At 37.5% G+C, this 20,664-nt stretch overlaps 1 protein-coding gene and 1 long non-coding RNA gene across 7 annotated transcripts in view; one reads left to right on the top strand and one right to left on the bottom strand.

The window, feature by feature from the left end:
* RORA (RAR related orphan receptor A) overlaps positions 1–7,390 on the top strand; it is a 736,533-nt gene extending 729,143 nt beyond the window's left edge. For all 3 annotated transcript variants that reach the window (XM_031002532.3, XM_055363160.2, XM_031002531.3), the window contains 2 exons: positions 476–588; positions 2,916–7,390. In XM_031002532.3, the coding sequence (XP_030858392.1) occupies positions 476–588; positions 2,916–3,080 (278 nt within the window). In that variant the 3' untranslated portion in view covers positions 3,081–7,390. The remainder of the gene's footprint in view (positions 1–475; positions 589–2,915) is intronic.
* The window catches only part of LOC109023482 (uncharacterized), a 95,398-nt gene extending 83,411 nt beyond the window's left edge, over positions 1–11,987 (bottom strand). For all 4 annotated transcript variants that reach the window (XR_010130998.1, XR_010130999.1, XR_010131000.1 and 1 more), the window contains exon 1: positions 11,916–11,987. This is a non-coding gene — a long non-coding RNA (uncharacterized lncRNA). The remainder of the gene's footprint in view (positions 1–11,915) is intronic.
* Between the last annotated feature and the right edge of the window lie 8,677 nt (positions 11,988–20,664).

Raw genomic sequence — 20,664 nt, 5'->3', positions numbered from 1 at the left:
GACTTAGACATAAAGACTTTATCCTAAATTAACAACCCTTAGGTCAGTTGGAATTCTATTGACAATTTTAGTTGACAAAGATTACAAGAAAACTTTCCTATTTTTCAAAAAAGCTAGCAGGATCGATAATGAATATTTCATTCCAGAGTATAATTATTAGAACGTCTCAAGGGGCTATGATGGTTTCATTTGCACTCATATGAGTATGGCCTCATATTTAATTGTTTATCCTTTGGAAAGGGAGGATCCTTCCTTTAAGTATTGGTAAAAAAGGAAAGGTTTAACACCCTGTTTTATAACTTCCTTAGATCACTTTTCACTCCATTAGGAGAAATTTTGAAAGACGAGTGAAACTGGCCTCTGAGTCTCTAAATATCCATTGTGATATAATTATCTGTATCAAAAGAATCCGGAGAAGAAGGATCCTGACACCATGTCAGAGGAATGCTAAAGAATATCATTTTTTTATGTTTAGATCGCTCATGGCTGCAAGAAAAGGTAAAAATTGAAAAACTGCAACAGAAAATTCAGCTAGCTCTTCAACACGTCCTACAGAAGAATCACCGAGAAGATGGAATACTAACAAAGGTGAGTGCCAAAGGCTTCTAGTTGGCGTGGCCTGAACTATCCCCTGGCACAAATCATGCTGCCAATATGGTTATGTAAGTCATATGACCAATTCCCAAAAGTATCAGAAGGCAACAGGCTACTAAAAAGAAATAAATTTCCATTTCAAAAAAATTCTGTTGAGCCACAGCTCATTATTCAGTCTAAATTATACTTATTATCGTTGATTACAAAGTGTCCTGCAACAATAAGGCAATGTAGGAAAAAAAATTACATTCTAGAAATTCTCTTCCATCAAAGTTAGGCATAAAGCAGAGTTAATATTCTGCACTGACATAAACTGGAAAAATAATCTTTGAATTTATTTATTTTTTAGAGACAGGGTCTCACTCCGTCTCCCAGGCTGGAGTGAAGTGGCACAATCATAGCTCTATGCAACCCTGAACTTCTGGGCTCAAAAGATCCTCCCGTCTCAGCCTCCTGAGTAGCTGAGACTACAGGTATATGTGCTACCACACTTGGCTAGTTTATTTATTATTTTTTGTAGAGATGGGTATCTTGCTATGTTGCCCAGGCTGGTCTCGAACTCCTGGCCTCAAGCAATCCTCCCTCCTCCACCTCCCATAGAGCTGAGATTATAGGAGTGAGCCACTGTGCCCAGCCTATAATCTTTGAATTTTGGAAGAAGTTATAAAGGACTAAAAGACTTAATCAGGATGACCATATATACTAATATTAGTTCTACTTCCATTAAATTCACTAGTCATCAACAGTAAATGACTTTTGCATTTTTGTCAATTTCCCATCACTACTCTGTATTCAAAGCATAAGGTTTCATTTTTACCAATCATTATCTTTCACAATAAAAATGATTATAATGTCAATTTTTTAAATGTGCTAATATCCTTCAGTGTCATTGCTAGTAGTATGTATTTGGTCTTAGAACAATCAGCCCTGTTCTTTCTTATTTTATGTATTTTATTGTGTGAGATGATGTGAGAAGTTTTTGGTTTTGTTTTCTTGTTTATTTGTTTGCTTGTTTTTTTTTTTCTCCTTTACAGCTATGTTAGATCAGAAAGGGGTAACTGGGGGTTAATTGCTGGTTTTGCTTTTGATTTCGCACCTGTTAGGTCAGAAAGGGGTAACTGGGGGTTAATTGCTGTCTTGCTTTTTGATTTTGCACCTGTTAAATGAGCAAACAGGGCAGGAATGGGAAGTGGAAGGGAGGAGCCCTGTCAGGAGCTTCACTCTCCATCTCTTTGCCCAAATGCAAGAGTACCATTAGGATCTCTGATTATAAACAGCACTTAACATGTGGACAAGATCTGGTGAAAACATTTCCTAGAGAAGGTTATTCTGGGTTAAAATAATAAGCAGTTTGCCTTTGTGAGGTGCTTTGGAATCTAAAAGTAATTTTGCAAATTGTGTCATTACCCTCAGCTGGTAAATGGTCACTGCTAGGACCTCCATCCAGGCCTTCTGACTCTATTATTTTGCTCAGACCCAGCATTGCTTTATTACAGGCAAAACTCCTTATTGAAAAGAAATGTGTAGTTATCGGAGTTGACTAGTGCCAGTTCTGGATAAAATGTGTAGAGGATGCCATCACCTCCAGTTGCAGTGCCTTCACTACCCACCCACCACTGCCCCTCACCCGCTTCTCTATCACTAGACATCTTTTTGCACAGTGGTAGAAGGCAGGATTCCAGGAAGTAGAGCAGAAGGCATCTTGGAGTAGAAGAAGTCAAGAGCCTTGGGTTCTGTATGAGTCTGCTGCTGACAAGCTGTGCCAACTTTTGCTTATGAACATCTTTTCTAGTTATTGAATTATTCATCTTGAAAATCATATTTAATGTATACTTGGCATTCTATGACATGACTATATCATCATTTATTTATTGATTTTTTTAAGAGACAGAGTCTTGCTCTGTCACCCAAGCTGGAGTGCAGTGGCGCGATCACGGCTCACTGAAACTTCCACCTCCCGGGTTCTAGCAATTCTCCTGCCTCAGCCTCCTGAGTAGCTGGGATTACAGGCGCATGCTGCCATGCCTAGCTAATTTTTTTTTTAGGTAGAGACAGGGTTTCACCGTGTTGCCCAGGCTGGTCTTGAACTCCTGAGCTCAGGCAATCCAACCGCCTCGGCCTCCCAAAGTGCTAGAATTACAGGCATGAGCCACTGCGCCCAGCCATCATTTATTTTTGCCAATCCTCTGCTACTGGATGTTTAAGTTGCTTTAAGTGTGTTTCACCATTATAAACAATGTCATAAAGATCATTCAGATTCCCTGATCTTTGATGCTTATGCCTGTTCTTGCCTGACGGTGTGTCCTTTCTTTCACTTACAGTTAATATGCAAGGTGTCTACATTAAGAGCCTTATGTGGACGACATACAGAAAAGCTAATGGCATTTAAAGCAATATACCCAGACATTGTGCGACTTCATTTTCCTCCATTATACAAGGAGTTGTTCACTTCAGAATTTGAGCCAGCAATGCAAATTGATGGGTAAATGTTATCACCTAAGCACTTCTAGAATGTCTGAAGTACAGACATGAAAAACAAACAAAAAAATTAACCGAGACACTTTATATGGCCCTGCACAGACCTGGAGCGCCACACACTGCACATCTTTTGGTGATCGGGGTCAGGCAAAGGAGGGGAAACAATGAAAACAAATAAAAGTTGAACTTGTTTTTCTCATGCATATGATTTCCATTATGCCTACAGATATGGACCCTTTTTCTGTCTTGACTTCTTGATCATTGACCTCTGTTTACAACAGAAGGAGGGTACTAAAGTCGGAGGATTTCCTTTTCTTGTAGCTCACTGCCCACAGACTTTCTACAGAGTCACCAATCTGTCAGTAACAACAGAGAGTCCAGCAATAATCGGTGACTGGTGTGCATAGCGGAGGTTGCGGCATTACTTTGCACAACTAGTTCTTTGTTTCATGAAGGAAGTTTTTATTTTTTCACCGATTATTGCCAGTCCGCAGGATGGCATGAAAAGGGTCCATAGCAGTAGCAACAATAGCATTATAATATATTACAGGGTAAATGGGCATGAAGACTATATATAGCTAAAAGAGATATTGTTTATATATTGTTTTAAGTAATATAAAATGTAGTTACTGGTGTAGCTTTTCCTGTTGAATTGATAAGGCACTTTCATTTTGCACCTTTTTCTTTAAATTAAATGCTAGCGTGTTCACTGTCGTGTCGCATGTGCACCAGAAACACAAGTTTAACTGAGAAGGCTTGGAAGGTACGTTGGGAGGTATTTATGCTGCTGTTTACAAAATTACTTTTAAGAAACTGGCTGGTCATATCTAGAAATCACCACGTTGGATTTTTTTTTTTTTAACATGTGAATTTGGAATTAGAAACGGAACTCTCCCTAAATTATACTTTGCTTTTTGGTAAGTTTAATGATAGATGTGTTTATGCTTCATACAAAGTTGAATGATTGGCGTGGTGGACATATACCATCATGCTCATTTTTTTTTTTTTTTAAAGCTTTTTAAAATGCCACCTCATGGAGGCTAGGGGGAGGAGAAGCTCATTTTACACAATTCAGTAGTTAAATATGGACTCGGTCTCAACTTGGAATTCTTATGCTTTGAGAACAAATCAATAACCAGAATATTTATTGGAATCTAGCTTTTATTATAAGAAGGACCCAAAGATTATATCTTGAGCAAATGCACACTCCCCATGTGAGGACATGAAGCATTTACTTTGTGAATGTTTATGTTCTTGGTATAATCTAGGAACCCTATGAGTTTATCTCAGAGTGAACTAATTCTAGATTTGTTGTCAATAGATGCTATAATTCAAGAATGTTGCTCTCCATATTTGAAAAACGATGGATAGGAGGGTGAGGGAAGCATACAATGTTGAACCAGTTTCTCTTATTTAAATATTAAATACTTTAAGCCTTTAAAGTGAAGTTGATGCTAGCTGCAAACATTTACTCTTGTATTTATCTTCACTAGGAAACTGTGGACTGTAATTTATTTTATTAAATATTTAGAAGATTATTTGGCTTGTGTGTTCAGGTGAGAAATACTGAGTTGTTTTTGTTTAATTTCATGGTTTTTTTTTTTTAATAATCCCTAGTGGGTGAAGGGGAAAGGAATAGTCTGATAAACAGATGTGCATATTTTAAAAACAAGTGACCTTTTGGGAATGTAGGCATTTAGACGATGATTTTAGTCGCACTAGGGGTGGGATTCAAACTACTGGTCAAAGACCATTTTGTACAGAAAAGGGAACATCTCCGATGGGTGTTAAGGTAGGAGTTTCCATGCAGCCCTTTATGTCTGAGAAATAGTCTCCTCTGCCATTGGGGTCCCTGCGGAATCTTCTACAGGAATTGCAGCTCTTCACGTCATGCTAGGTTACCAGCATGGGCTTCCCAGAGCACTTCACTCTGTTTCTAACTCCACTGACTTTTCTGACTTGTTTCTTGAGGGACTTGGAAAAGGGGAAGGTATTATTCACACAGATGTGTGTATGAAGCCTAAATAACATCCAACTTTTTTTCCAAAAACATAGTAAGAGTTTAACCATAACTAGAAGAGTAATATTCCTTTAAATTTCTTACAGGCGTGTAAAATTTTATGTGTTTATAGAGAGATGCTAACTGTCGGCATATAGTATTTATATTGGGGCAAGAAGGGTTAAATCAAATCTTTAATTTAAGTAAGCATAGTTCCTTTAAAGATCAATAGTATTTATACTCTGAAAAGAGTACCAAGCTTAGTTCAGTTATTTATTCATCCATTTTTTTTCTATTGTTTCTCCTCTGGGGGGAAATGGTGTTTTGTTTTTGTTTGAGTTTTGTGTTTTAGTTTTTTGGTTTTGGTTTTTTTTTTTTTTTTGTCATTCAGATTCACTAAATTTGGGGATGGTTTTATTAAAGTATATTAACTTCTTTTTAACCAAAGCTTTCTGAATATGACCAGCCTCAGGTGCTAGCGCATTAAAGAGCAACTAAACCTAATTCCAGTGTCGATTTGTGAAATAATAAAAGCTAATTGAATTTCTCTAAGGGTGAGAGAGAACATAATGATGAACTTAAAAAGAAATTCCTTTTCCCAGAAGGGATTCTGCATGTACCTACAAACAATCATGCTCTAACCACAGTAATAGTCATGCCATGGTGACATTGCTTTTACGGTAAACCAAGATAGGTAATATGATGCTTCTTCCCAGGTGTTTCTGAAAGAAAAGCAGCGGTGGAGCTTAAGAGCCAAGTCCACTGATTGACATAATAGGATGGAATTGTAGACAGAGACATGCTCCATGAAACAAGGAAACAACTGACTACTATTTGGATCTAAGTTGGGATCTGATGTTAAACAATAAATTCAGTTTAAAAAAAATATGGAGCTCAGAAAAGGATGTGAAAAACTTTGCATTTTCCTTTCTTCATTATTATAAAAACATCTATGTGATGACATAAAATACTTGGGTGATATCAGAACAATTATCCTTAATAGTTTTTATAATTAAAGTTTCCTAAACTTCAATCTCCAATAGTCTTTTAAGGATTGGAACCACATCACTGTCAGCCCCGCTGCTACAATGCCTTTATACAATTTTTTTACATAAGGCAAATAAGGCTTTTGTACAAAGCCTGAATACCTTCTGTTCCAATGGTGTCCAAATGGTTATTATATTGTGAAAAATCTGGCCTTGCTCACAATGCAAACAAAAGTACAGATGAAAGTGCTTTTTGGACAGTTTGCAAATTGTGTTAAAGCTACGGATTTTTTTTAAAGTGTTCAGCATCTTAACGTGTATTAAAGCTATGGATTTTTTTTAAAGTCTTCAGCATCCTAATTCACCCTTTCTAACTTAAGAAAAACATGACTTAAGACACTGCTTCTAAGTTTGGTTGTTCTTTATAGTGTGGATACCCAGTTATCTGTGAGCGTATGGGGGTGGGCTGAGGGTCAGGTGAGGAAGGAGTGTGTGTGTGTGTGTGTGTGTGTGTGTGTGTGATTTGCATGTGTATGATGTGTGTGCGTCGGACCGCTTCTAGGCTATTAAGTGTCAATGGAAAAGAAAATGTATTCAAAATACTTAAATCAAAACTAGAAGATGGGGAAAAAAAGATTTATTCTATACAAAGCCTTGTCTGGACCACTTTAGAGAGACTTCTATTTTTTTAACCCTTCTATAAATATTTGATGGCACTTGAAATATTCCTGCAATAAAATGTGATTTGTGTAAAGAAAAAAAGATTTTGTAATGTGAAACAAAGAAAGAAAGTAATGTAATTTTCTAAAAAAAAAAATACAAACAAACTTTGTATTATTTTCTTGATGGAATTTGTCTATCTGTCTTTGGAAAACTTTTTATTTCATTGAATGTGCCATAGTAGAAATGTGTGTTTTTAGTTTTAGACTAAGGAATAGCTAGTTGTTGTGTTCCGACATTCCAAAATGCAAAACAACCTAGTAGTATCTTTCATGAAAAGGTTTAAGTAGTATGTAAGCTTCTCTCATTGTTGCTTTTTTGCACATGTTCTTCATTCCTCTCTAGTGCAATATGTACATAGAGCACTTGCGGGTGTACCTTGATCCCTCAGGGAAAAATACATATTTGTACAGTTTTTTGGGGTTTTTTTGTTTTTTGGTTTTTTTTGTTTTGCCTTTTGTTTTTGGCTAAGGAATGTCGATCGAATCACTTGTTATTGTTGAGGGGCAGCCAGATAATAATCCTAAAGCCACTGTTTCCAACATTGATTGTTTAAATCATATGTCCTTCCAATGCTATTATTTTAAGATAATAATAAAAAGTTATTTTCTAACAGTTCTTTGTGCTGATTGGTGAAAAACAAGGGTAAATAAGCACCTTATAATTGACTTACTGTGAATGACAATCCATCTTGGTATCAACGATAGAAGCCCTATCATTTTGGAGTTGGGGTTAAGAGTCAGAAACAATGTGCTCAGGGATCTCCTAAAACTCTTAAAACAGGGTGGCCAGTACTACTGGGACAAATTGTGTTTTTTATTATTAATAATAATGATAATAATACTATCCCTCCAAGGCACAAGTGAACTATATAGAACTGCGTGTGTGTAAACTCTTTACTCTCGTCTCATTTTGTTGAGTTTAGAACTTGATGTGCTCGTCAGTCTTGTGTTTCAAAACACTGAATAACTTCCAAAGCAAAGTTATGCCAGTGTGTTCAAAAGATAAATTAATAATGTACCAGCAAAGAGCATCATTCAAAGTATAGTCCTTGCATATTCCAGTTACCATTTCTCTAATAATTAAAATATGCATGATAAATATATATATAGCATATGTTAAAGACTATTTCAAATTCTACATATTAAGGATGAAAATTTTAATAAGAGGAGAGACCTGCCTATCAGTACAGTGATATAGGTAAAAGATAAAATATGTTTTTAAAATACCAGCAATTAACTATTGTTTTCATGTGTTCTCCTCTTAGAAGCAAACCAAAAATTCCTTCATGGAAAACAATTCTTACTTCTACATGTGTAGTTTATATCTGATGCATTACAAGAGCTAATGTTTAAAGACAAAACAAAACCTGCCTGTATGACAGCAGCAACTCGAGCCAACATTTAGTGTTACATGTTATATTTTTGAAATACAGTTTTGTTATCATATTCCACATATTACTTTCCATAAAATCAGAGAAGTTCAATGTAATTGTTGGCTCTGATTCTTCCACCTTGGGATACACATTCACAAGATTTATATATTTTCTTACTATGATAGAGGAACATAATCTGGGAAAACTTCCCATGTCTATAAGATGAAAAGGATACCTTTACCATGTTGTTTTTGATAATAAAGAATATGGAAAATGGTAGAAATCTCTCCTATGTGTATTTGTATATGTGTGTATACACACACACGTTATTGACATTTTTACATAACATGTGATTGCCACTTCTTATAAAGTTATGATATAGAACCCCATGAAAACAACTTTATATTATAGATCAAATAATGTGCCCAGAAATGCAATTGCAACAGTAAATCTTCATCTATTGGTAATAGTCTATGATACAGGTCTTCATTCTATCCCTAAACATAATGTTAGTAAAGAGGTTCCATCAGATTTTATTATAGAGACCTTCCTATTGCTATTTATGTTTAAGAGATGAGAAGACTGACTAGCAATGTCTCCACAGTGCAATTGGTTTCACTTCTGGGTCTGTCTGTCTGTTTGTGTAGGTGAGATCAGTGTTGTCAGGCTCTCAGAATAATTTTTAAAAGAATCCAGAAGCCTGACTTCATACCAAGTAGCCATCCTAGATGGGCAGGGGGGGATCTCCATGTTCAACCAAACCCTCAGAACTTAGAGCAATAAATACATTCAGTCATTTATTTATAAATGAATGACAGAATATTCAATCCAAATAGAAACAACCTTTTGTCAGTGATGCAACATAACATGGAGTCTTATATTGAGAAAGTGAATATGAATATTTTAAATAGATGCCTAGGAAATCTGTTTGCTGTTTACATTTAATGTACTTTGCCACATTAGCAGTACCACACTTCTTTTACTTTCATCCTTCTAAGAACTAATGAAAGATAGCTTGCTATTAGCTTTGACATGTTGCACATGCCATTATGTTGTTCTCTAAGAACAACTAAATTCTCTCCAGTGTTCATGTGTGATTCCTTTTTCATCATTATTACTTTTTAATGTGGATGAATACTATTTCTAGGAACTTGATTATCATTGAACAGATTGCATATGTAAATGCAGATAATTCTTGAGCAATATAGTGAAAATGATTTCACAAAAAAAAATCCATAGGTACTGTATACATCTTCCTGAATCCAAAATTCTCTTGTTATCCACACAGTTTGAAATCTCATATTACACAGTGGTAAATTTTTAAACATTAGGACATTAGCTGGCTGCTTCTATAAATGTACCTGTATTGTCTGCCTGCTCCTTTTGTGGAGATGTGTTTTTGTATTGGATGTTTGGGCCAATGGGAGGCTTCAAGCTACAACATATTTTCCCAGTTTAAATAATATTTAACATATGACAAACCCCAGACAAGGCTTTTAATATGTATAAAGAACTGCAGTGTTAGGTGGTTTATTTGCAAACCGTTTTCAATGTTGTCCATTTTTATGGCACCTTTAACAATATTCTTGTTTCCAAAGTACAAAAAAAATAGGTTAAATAATCTAGCCATAACTGAATGTCAAGCAATAAAACAAATGACTTTTGTGCATAGACTTAAAAAATACAAATTTTAGACATCTGCATGTAAATGCAATCTCTTGTTTACTGCTTTCTTCAACTTGAGCAATCGATTCCTTATTTACTATTAACTTAAGAACTTGTAATGGCCTGTAAACATTTTCTCTCTTACTCTTCTTTCAAATTTACCTGTCCCTGCTTTTGAGTCATAATATTTAATGTTGTTCTGCACATCTCTATACAGTTAACTTTTTGGCTTTCATTCTGTATAGATAAGAAAATGTTATATTATAAACAGCCTACTCAGTGCAAATATTTATCTGTTTATCAAATCCACAATATGCTGTATAATACCGGTTTTACTATATAATCTATTTTAGACATAGCTGTTTAGAACTAGAGTGTGCTATTTTTGTGTTTTTCTGATGTGTGGTGCTAGACAAGTTACTTTTGTGAACAACAAAAATTATCCCTTTTATTCCTAGACAATACCACCTTTGGGTCTTGTTAATTTCACTGAGTATAACTATATATTTGTATATATATACATATATATATATCTACCTATGCCCAACTGGCAGCTGTATCAGAGTGCTGGATTTGGGACATGCTTTTCTCTTTAAATACATAATATCATTATATAAATTATTCTAGAGTGTATTTAATTAGGATAAAATTACTTCCTTAGTATGGATATTTGACATCTGTAGGGTGAATTTGTTTATAAATATGGCTATATGGAAACTTATTAGCATTTACTTTATGTTTGCTACTTGGCTTTACAGCATATCTCCTAAGCTGAAAAATAATTTGCCAGGCCTTCAAGATCCTAAAGAAACTTGTTTAATGGAGCAATATACTTTTTTTTCTTATTAAGGAATTGTATTATTGGCACCTAACACAGTTGTATTCTTAGCTCCTATTATAGATAATAGGCATTTACATAAAATATCCTAGATGGCTTGATGGCAGAATAAACCTTTCCCCTCCTACCTGAGTCATGAGAAGGATGGAGACGTCCTCTGCCATAACATGGGCCATAAAGCAAATTCGACACGGGATGTTCTGTTTCAGTATGACCTCAACCAGTTCCATGAACTGAGTGAAGGACCTTCATTTTTAAAGTTATTTAATAAGTAGCTTAATTAAGCCTTTCTACCCGTTCTCCCAAGATCTATTGGCATTATTGAAAAGCAAAGTTTATCAAATATCTAACTAAGGATGTAGTTAACCTTATTAAATATTGATTAGAATTGTTCTGTAATATTACTGAATTTGTAAGATCTTTAGCAAAGATTTTTGAGCAATTTATAAATGTAGAGCAAATGTTTCTGTTTACTGCACTTTTTGTAATTGAAGGTGATAAATTCTTAAGCCATGATTATTGGCTTCCATGCACTGCAATATTTACCCACAATTCTAGACATTTTCCATTTTTGTGGAAGAGTTGCTGTTACCTTAATTATAAATGCAATTGTGTGGTTAATGAGAGCTAATGCTAGTAGTTAACCTTTTAAAGTGGATTGGCTACAGTTGAGGGAGAAATCTCTTTTAATATAAATCACATCATTCCTTAACTGCCTCTCTTGGAAAGAGATTGAAACCTTTTTTTAAAGCACCATTTAGCATCCTAAGCTTCCTGAGGGTAGAGATTGTATGTATCTTTTTGCGTCTGCACAATGGCTAGCACATGTCAGCATTTGACAATTGTTAAATGATAACAAGTGTGCCCCAATTAAAACGTTTTTCCTGGGTTGTTTTGTTAAATTTACAAAGTAAGCCAAGCCTTACGGTTAACATTCTCCTCTACAACCAAGTATTAAAGCCACATTTAAAAAGACCACATGAAATGCTGATTCTAATTGTGTGTAGGTCTTGAGGATTAAGCACACAAATTTCACAAACCTCTGAGTAAACAAACTCAGCCTTCTGTAAATATACATGCAAGTTTGGAAACAGTAATACTGTACCTATAAATATATGCTGTCTGTTTTGTGTACAGTATGTAAAAACTCCTTTTCTGCCACACTAAAAATGCAAGCCATTTATGGGAATCCTAAAACTAGTATTGAACTAAAACTTTGCTAATGATCTTTATTAGAGGATCATCCAACTTTTCACTTACCTTGGGTTTTCTTTTCAATTCACTCTTACAGTAGTCTGCTTATTTCCAGCTGTTTATTTTATTGAGTCCTGAATTTAAAAAAAAAATATTTTGATTCATTTTGTAAATACAAGCTGTACAAAAAAGAGAGATTTAATGTTGTCTTTTAAATACTCCAATTTTCATTCTAATATGAATGTTGTTATATTGTACTTAGAAACTGTACCTTTAATATCACATTACCTTTATTAAAAGTGCATTGAACACATCAATTTTAGATGTGCTTTATGTACTGTTATCCTATAATAAAACTTCAGCTTCTAATGGAACACTTGCCTTGTTTTTCTTCTTTTTTCTTGGTTATTGAATTGGACTGTACATAGTTTCCTAACTTACATCCTGTCTCTAGTGAAGGGTCTAGGAGAGAGTAGGTAAGTGTGGTCCAGACTAGCAGCACGGCATCTCCTGCGACTTTGTTGGAACTGGAGAATCCCAGCACCACCCAGACCTACTAAATCAATCTGCATTTTTATAGGATCCCAGGTGATCCGTATGCACATTAAAGTGTGAGAAGCACCGGTGTATACCACAGCACCTTTTTTTTTTTTTTTTTTTTTTTTTTTGAGACGGAGTTTCGCTCTTGTTGCCCAGGCTGGAGCGTGATGGCGGGAGATCTCGGCTCACCGCAACCTCCCCATCCCAGGTTCAAGCAATTCTCCTGCTTCAGCCTCCTGAGTAGCTAGGATTACAGACATGCACCACCACGCCCGGCTAATTTTGTATTTTTAGTAGAGACGGGGTTTCTCCATGTTGAGGCTGGTCTTGAACTCCTGACCTCAGGTGATCCGCCAACCTCAGCCTCCCAAAGTGCTGGGATTACAGGTGTGAGCCACCGTGCCTGGCTTTTTTTTTTGGAGATGGAGTCTCGCCCTGTCGCCAGGCTGGAGTGCAGTGGTGCGATCTTGGCTCACTGCAACCCCTGCCTCCCAGGTCCAAGAGATTCTCCTGCCTCAGCCTCCCAAGTAGCTGGGAATACAGACACACACCACCACACCCAGCTAAGTTTTGTACTTTTAGTAGAGACGGGGTTTCACCATGTTGGTCAGGCTGGTCTCAAACTCCTAACTTCATGATCCGCCCACCTCGTCTTTCCAAAAGTGCTGGGATTACAGGCATGAGCCACTGCGCCTGGCCGGTGTAGCACTTTTTAAAAAATTATTGGCCAGGCACTTTTTAAAAAATTATTGGCTGGGCGCAGTAGCTCACACCTGTAATCCCAGCACTTTGGGAGGCCAAGATGGGCAAATCACGAGGTCAGGAGTTCGAGACCAGCCTGACCAACATGATGAAACCCTGTCTCTACTAACAATACAAAATTTAGCCAGGCTGGTGGCATGTGCCTGTAGTCCCAGCTACTCAGGAAGCTGAGACAGGAGAATCGCTTGGACCTGGGAGGCAGAGGTTGCAGTGAGCCAAGATCGCACCACTGCACTCCAGCCTGGCGACAGAGCAAGACTCTGCCTCAAAAAAAAAAAAAAAAAAAATTATTTGCTGCCATTTTGCAGGGAAAATAATGTTTAAAAGGATCAAGCAACCCTTTTGATCAGAGAAGGCAAAGAAAAAGGTATTAACTTGTGAGATAACACCCACTGATTGACAGTCACTCTTGGAAATGCAGAACTGAGAATTCTGAAGTTGCTTCCTGTCTCATAGAAAAAGGGTGCCATGACTGATTAGTCCCATCTTCCCTGAGTGCAGAAAGAGAGAAATCCTGAATGCATAGATTGTCATTTTTGCTTTAGAAGTCATTAAAATTGAATTGTAGAAATGTTGCCAAAGACTTTTAATAGAGTCTGTGACTACCTGCAGTGTCATGGCCCCACTCCCACCCTTTCTTTTGAGTAAATTACTTAGGGGTGAACCATAAATTTAGCATCAGCTTAGTATTACACCATTTTAATGGGGCAAAAACCTCATCAATTATTTTCAATGTAATATCAAGGACATTCAAATTATAAAACACTCTGAAGTCAGAGTAAAGGCAACTGAGCTGGCATTTTCCTCCACATACCATAATGCCTAAGCATCCCCTGCACTCAGTAGCATTCAATAAATATCTGAATTATTCCCCAAAGTTGCTGCAAGTAGTAAACAATCCCTAATCCTGCTTTTATTTTCAACTACCTCAGAAAAAAAGAATGAAATATGATGCATGTGAAATCTTTGTAGACCATCAAGTTCTACATAATTATAAACACTACACTTTCCAGTGTCTGCAGAAATTGAGAGTTAATGCAAACAGAGTTTAAAATATGAAATCTGTCACCTCTAGATCTCTGCCCAAACTCATGCCTAAACTCCTTTTGCCAAAAATAATGATTTTCAGCCACCTCTTTATCCTGGATTAGCTTGCTCAGTTTCAAAAAGGGTAAACGGGAATATAGAAGAGACTTCTTAAAATTCTGTTCCTGATGATCTCACAGGAAAAGCAGAAAGGATAACAAATGTCAGGTTATTAAGAAAGTCTAGGGAAGAAAGCAAAAGTAATAACCATAGACTGGTCAGTAAGACATGACCTCAAGAATGTCTTAGTTGCTACTGTTACTACTAAACTTTTCTTCATGAGGCAAGAGGAAGCAAGGGGCAAGTCTAGCCCCTCAAAAGCGGACTTCACATCTAACGTGCATTTGTACCAAATGGGCAGGTGCAGAGGCCTCAGCTTCTCCTAACAGGTCTGTGAAAACACCGAGCCACATGCATGGTGGTAAGAAAGATAGCTGCTGCTGTGCTGAGATGCAGTTAAGCACCTTGGCTTCCCCTTTTGAATAAGAAATTGAAGATAGGGCCCAGTGGTGTTCAAAACCATGGTCCAAAAGAGATTATTAATGTAATGTAAGTCATCAGAGACAGGAAGAAAAAAAGATATTTCCATGCTTAAGGGATTTCGGGAACTTGAGGATGAGAAGGGAATGTCTGGTCAAGAGAACCCCCCTAGATTCCAGCAGATTCACACTGATGGCTCCCCTACTGCTTCTACTCCTCGCCCCCTGCTTTTGAAGCAAGCCTGGACTCCCAGTGGTGGCAGAAGCGTCACTCTAGGAGATTAACAGGAGCTCTCTCCTTTCACTGTGCCACCGGTGGTGAGCTAAAGAAAACTCTTGGTTTTTTTCTAATGTCATTTATCTCTCATGTTGGAAAGAGAGAAACCAGTCTTCCTGTATTTAATTTGATTCTAGATTTTTTTCTCCTTGGGAGGGGAACTGTCTACTCCAGTATAATATAGTCATCTCAGTAATCCATTTGTTATTTAACCACTTGATAGACTTCTCAAACAATATTTTTAATTCCAGGATAACTTCCCTTTTGTGGGGAAGAAGCTATATCATCTATCAATTGTTCTTTGCTTGAAGGACAAAAATTAACTTTAATATTAGCCTCACCCAAAATCTATTATAATGACTTCCTAACAAGCCCCATACCCACCCCTTCTACCATTCTCTCTCTACCCCTCTGATAAAACACACACTGCATTCTAAAGACAAATACAATTTTTAAATTATTCTGCTTGGAATTATCTCTGTTATCAACTTCTCTCTGTAGAACACTTATGCGCTATAAAAGACCATCTTTCAAGTGAACAATGATTTCTGGGGTTTTTTTCAGCCCAGGGGCCACATAATACAGAACATACCTAAATACATTTTAGAAAATATTATCTTCTGAGTAGAAAAAAATCGAAAACTTTAGCCATTCTTGTTCTTACATAGCATATCCTAGGCCAGAGTATTTTGCTGGTTTTTGGCATTGATGATTCCCTCTCCACTCGAAACACCATTTATTGCTGAAAGGCCTGATTTGAACAAACTGCAATTAGCGACAATATTTTCCCCAAAAGTTTCTGAATCAATTACTAGATTGAAACCTTTTTGCTAGAGGACTATTTCTGGATTCTTATTTTGAAAATACCTTATGGATGATTGTAAATTCATGAGGCAATTCCCTGAGTGAAGCAGTTACCAAGCTGTAAACTATTCCAAGGCCAAGTTCACCCCAAATCAAGCAAAGGAAGCTCATTAGCTGAGGGGTAGAAAAATGACTTATTACTGATTAAAAAAAAAAGATGATCTTGCACATTTCTCTGTCTTGATTTGGTCCCCAAGAAGAAATGAACACCTAGTAATTGCTTAGTTAATGTTTGCAGTTTTTAGAGTTCTTTTTTAAATTCTGGTCCAATTAAACATTTTGTAAACTCAAAGAAGTACACACTGTTATAAACTCTTTCAAAATTAAATTGGCTTCTCATTCAACTTCTGGGTTTGTTTGTTCCCCAGTTTACCAGAAATGGAAAACCACATCTTTCTTCTGCTTAAAAATCCACAGAATAAAATGGTGCAAATGCTGTGGGAAACAATCTGACAGTTTTCTAAAAAGTTAAACATAGGCCGGGCATGATGGCTTACACCTGTAATCCCAGCACTTTGGGAGGCCAAGGGGAGGATCACCTGAGGCCAGGAGTTTGAAACCAGTGTCAGCAACATAGAAAAAAAAGTTAAACATAACTTTACCATACAACAATTCCACTCCTAGTTATCTACTCAAGGAAATAAAAATGCAAAGTTAACACAAAGACTTGTACATATAAAATGCTCACATAAATGTTGTACACATAAATGATGCCCTCAGCAACATTATTCAGAAAAGCCAAAAAGTAGATACCATCTAAATGTTCATCAAATGTTGAAGGGATAAACAAAATGGGCATATCCGTAAATGAGTTACTATTGAGCAACAGAAACGAAAAAATACTAATACATGCTACAACATGGATGATCCTTAAAACATTATGCTAAGAATCCAGACACAAAAGACAACATATTGTATGATTTCATTAAATGAAATGTCCAGAAAAGGCAGACCTATAGAGACAGAAAGTAGATTAATGGTTGCCTGGGGCTGGAAAGAGGGACTGATTACAAATGGGCACACAGGATTTGGGGGTTAATGGAAATGTTCCAAAACTTTATCATGCTGATGGTTGTGAAACTTCACACATTTACTAAGTCACCTAATGGTACAACTAAAATGAATGAATTTTATGGTATGTAGCTTATAACTCAAGCTATTTAAAACACAGATACACAAACATATACACACACAGATTCCCCATAATGCAGAGAATAAAGTCCAAAATCTCTAGCATGGCAATGAAGACCAGCTCTAGTCCGCTTCACCGTTTCCGGTCCAACAACCTTCATTTCCCCAACACAGTGATGCAACAGCTTTTCCTCTTCCCCAGAATATGTGGAGCTGTTCACACTTCTGTGCTTTTTTTTCCCACACTTAAAACCCACAGCCCCTTTTCTACCCAGTGAACTCCTACGCATCCTTCAAGACCCAAAATAAATTAAACTCCTCTGAAGTAATCTCTAAATTATCTCCATCAGAATGAATTTCTTACTCATTTGTGGTCCCATGGAATGTTCTATATATATGTATACCATTTCCTTTTTTTTTTTTTTTTTTTTTTGAGCCTGATTTCACTCTTGTTGCCCAGGCTGGAATGCAATGGCACAATCTCGGCTCAGTGCAACCAATGCCTCCCAGGTTCAAGCGATTCTCCTGCCTCAGCCTCCCAAGTAGCTGGGATTACAGGCATGCACCACCACGTCAGACTAATTTTGTATTTTTAGCAGAGACGGAGTTTCTCCATGTTGGTCAAGCTGGTCTCGAACTCCCAACCTCAGGTGATCCACCCACCTCAGCCTCCCAAAGTGCTGGGATTACAGGCGTGAGGCACCGCGGCCGGCCCACCATTTCTTCTTTGCATTATAGGTCTTTGTACAGTGCCATCTCCACTGTGTTTTGTTCATCTTTGATTTTTCTTTCAGAAAAATTATATACTAATAGCTAGTATTTGTTGAACATTTACTCTTTGCAATGCACTTTTTATATATATTACTTCTAGTCCTCACAACAATTCTGTAGGTGAGGTATCACTGCCTCCATTATCCAGATGAAGAAACTGAGACTCAAGAGGACACACGACATGCCTAGGATCACACTGCCAGTAGACAGAAAAACTGCGATGCAAACCTCAGATAGATATCTACTGGAATCCAGAAGTCCATGTTCTTGCCACTAAGCTTCTTGTGGTTCACAAAACAGAAAAGAACGGTTGCATATATTTATTGTATTGTATGTTACTCCGCTGGGGCTGCTATGACAATTCCATAGCCTGGGAGGCTTAAACAAGAGACATTTATTTTCTTACAGTTCTGGAGGCTTGGAAGTCCAGATCCAGCTGCCAGCCAATTTGGTTCCTGGTGAGAACTCTGTTTCCAGCTTGCAGATGGCTACCTTTTTGCTGTGTCTTCACTTGGGGGAGAGAATGAGCTGTGGTTTCTCTTCTTCTGACAAAGGCATGAACTCCATCATTGGGGCTGCACCCTTGTGTCTTAATCTAAACCTGCTTACCTCCTAAAGATACCACCTCCAAATACCATTAGGATTCCTTGTAGTAAACAAAAATTATAGGAGGCCATTAGGCTCCTATAATATGACATATGAATTACATATTCATTTAAGATATGAATTTTGGGAAGATGCACAATGCACACGTTGGCAAGAATTACGAGACCTGAGTTTTAGTATCAGTTTTATCACTGATCATGTGATGTTGGAAAAGTCACTTGACAATCTTGAAACGAGCCCATTTCCTTGTAAGGAAAACAAGAGGGTTGGACTAGATAATCTCCAAATCATGTTCTGATTCTAAAAATTCTGATTCTGTGTGCTATCTTGCAACCACTGAAACTCAGATATACCAGTTCAGAGCATACTGTTTGGTGATGATCTGAAATCTCAACACAGAGCTGTACGGTAATGCTACCATATCACACTACCATGGGCAGGTACCTCCCAGCAGCATGAGCTCTTAAACAATTAGAGCAGTTCCTTCAGGCCAGGTCAGGTGTCCCCAACTCTTCCTGACTGCATGCTTTGTGAGACAGTACCCAACACATGAACTTTTACACTGCCTTTGTCCTACACAAGCCATCCACATCACTTACCTAATAAGAAATACTATCTGCGGCCAGGCATGGTGGCTCATGCCTGTAATCCCAGCATTTTGGGAGGCCGAGGTGGGCGGATCACGAGATCAGGAGTTCGAGACCAGCCTAACCAACATGGTGAAACCCTGTCTCTACTAAAAATATAAAAATTAGCCGGGCGTGGTGGTATGCACCTGTCATCCCAGCTACTCAGGAGGCTGAGGCAGGAGAATCGCTTGAACCCGAGAGGCAGAGGTTGCAGTGAGCCGAGATCGCACCACTATACTCCAGCCTGGATGACAGAAGGAGACTCCATCTCAAAAAAAAAGAAAAAAGAAAAAAAGAAATGCTATCTGCACAGTGCCAGGCATTGCAGTGGTTGATTTTTTTAAGCATTCACAAACACTGTCTCCTAACTGGCCTCCTCCCTTCAATGAATTCCGTAGGTTGCCAGGTGAACTTTCCTGAAGCACAGCCAGCCAGTTCTGATTGTGTCATTATGTAAGCTTTTTTGTTTGTTTGTTTCCTAGCATTTTATTTCTTATACAATAAAGTCAAACTTCCTTAGTCTGGCTTATAAAATCTTAAGTGTTCTAGCTTCAACCAGTTTTTCCAACCCCTTTTCCTCTACTACTCTTCAGAGACCTTGCATTCCAGGCAAAATAAACTACCTATGGTTTCCTGTAGCATATTTTTTACATTAACATAATTTCTAACAATATTCTAAATCAGTCTAAAATGTCAGCCAGGTGTAGTGGCTCACACCTGTAATCCCAGCACTTAGGGAGGCCAAGGTGGGCAGATCACTTGAGGTCAGGAATTAAAGATCACCCTGGCAAACCCCATCTCTACTAAAAAAAAATACAAAAATTAGCCAAGTGTGGTGGCACGCACTTGTAGTCCCAGCTACTAGGGAGACTGACGCAGGAGAATCGCTTGAACCCGGGAGGCAGAAGTTGCAGTGAGCTGAGATCGCACCACTGCACTCCAGTCTGGGAGACTCTGTCTTAAAATAAAATGTAGAACATGCTTCCCTAATAGCACACACTAGATTCTGTTTATGCAATAAGTTTATGCAGTTCCTTGTATTAAAAAAAATTATAGGAGGCCATTGTTTTGAACTTCTGCACTAGACCCCAAGAGACCAGACTAAAATAAAAATGGAATCACTCATGCTCACCACACCGAAACTGAGTTATCTGGCCCTCCAAGAAATCAGGAGACAGAGGTAACAGGCCAGTTTCAATTTTCAATCAGCAAGATAATGAATTTCCTCTGTTTTAGTCCCTACAGCAAAGAGTAACTTGAAGTAACCTGATGTTAACCAATCAGTTATCTTTCTATTGTACTGTCTGTCTCCACCTTACCAGGAAAGTAACTTTGAAATGATCAATCTGCTTTTTGTTCTTTGTTTCCACTTTCTACAGCCCTTTTTTCTGTCCGTAATGCCAACCTCCTCTGTTCCACTCATTGGGACACTCATTCCATTTTAAGGAATGAAGTGTTGCCTGATTCCAGAATCGCAATAAGGCCAACTGAGATCTTTAGATGTGTCAAATTTTTGTCTTTTGACACTTGTGCTGGTCTGTCTAGAACGCCCTTTCTCTTCATTCCACATACCCACATTCTTCAAATGAGCTCACATGGCAGGTGCTCAGTGCAGTAACTGACATGTAAGTACTCAATACTATTCAAAGCTGCGTTTTGCCCCTCACACT

This window comes from Gorilla gorilla, chromosome 16 (genome assembly GCF_029281585.2).
Source record: "Gorilla gorilla gorilla isolate KB3781 chromosome 16, NHGRI_mGorGor1-v2.1_pri, whole genome shotgun sequence".
Lineage (NCBI taxonomy): Eukaryota > Metazoa > Chordata > Mammalia > Primates > Hominidae > Gorilla > Gorilla gorilla.
The sequence above is the reverse complement of the archived record's forward strand: the minus strand, read 5'-3'. Positions and strand labels throughout refer to the sequence as shown.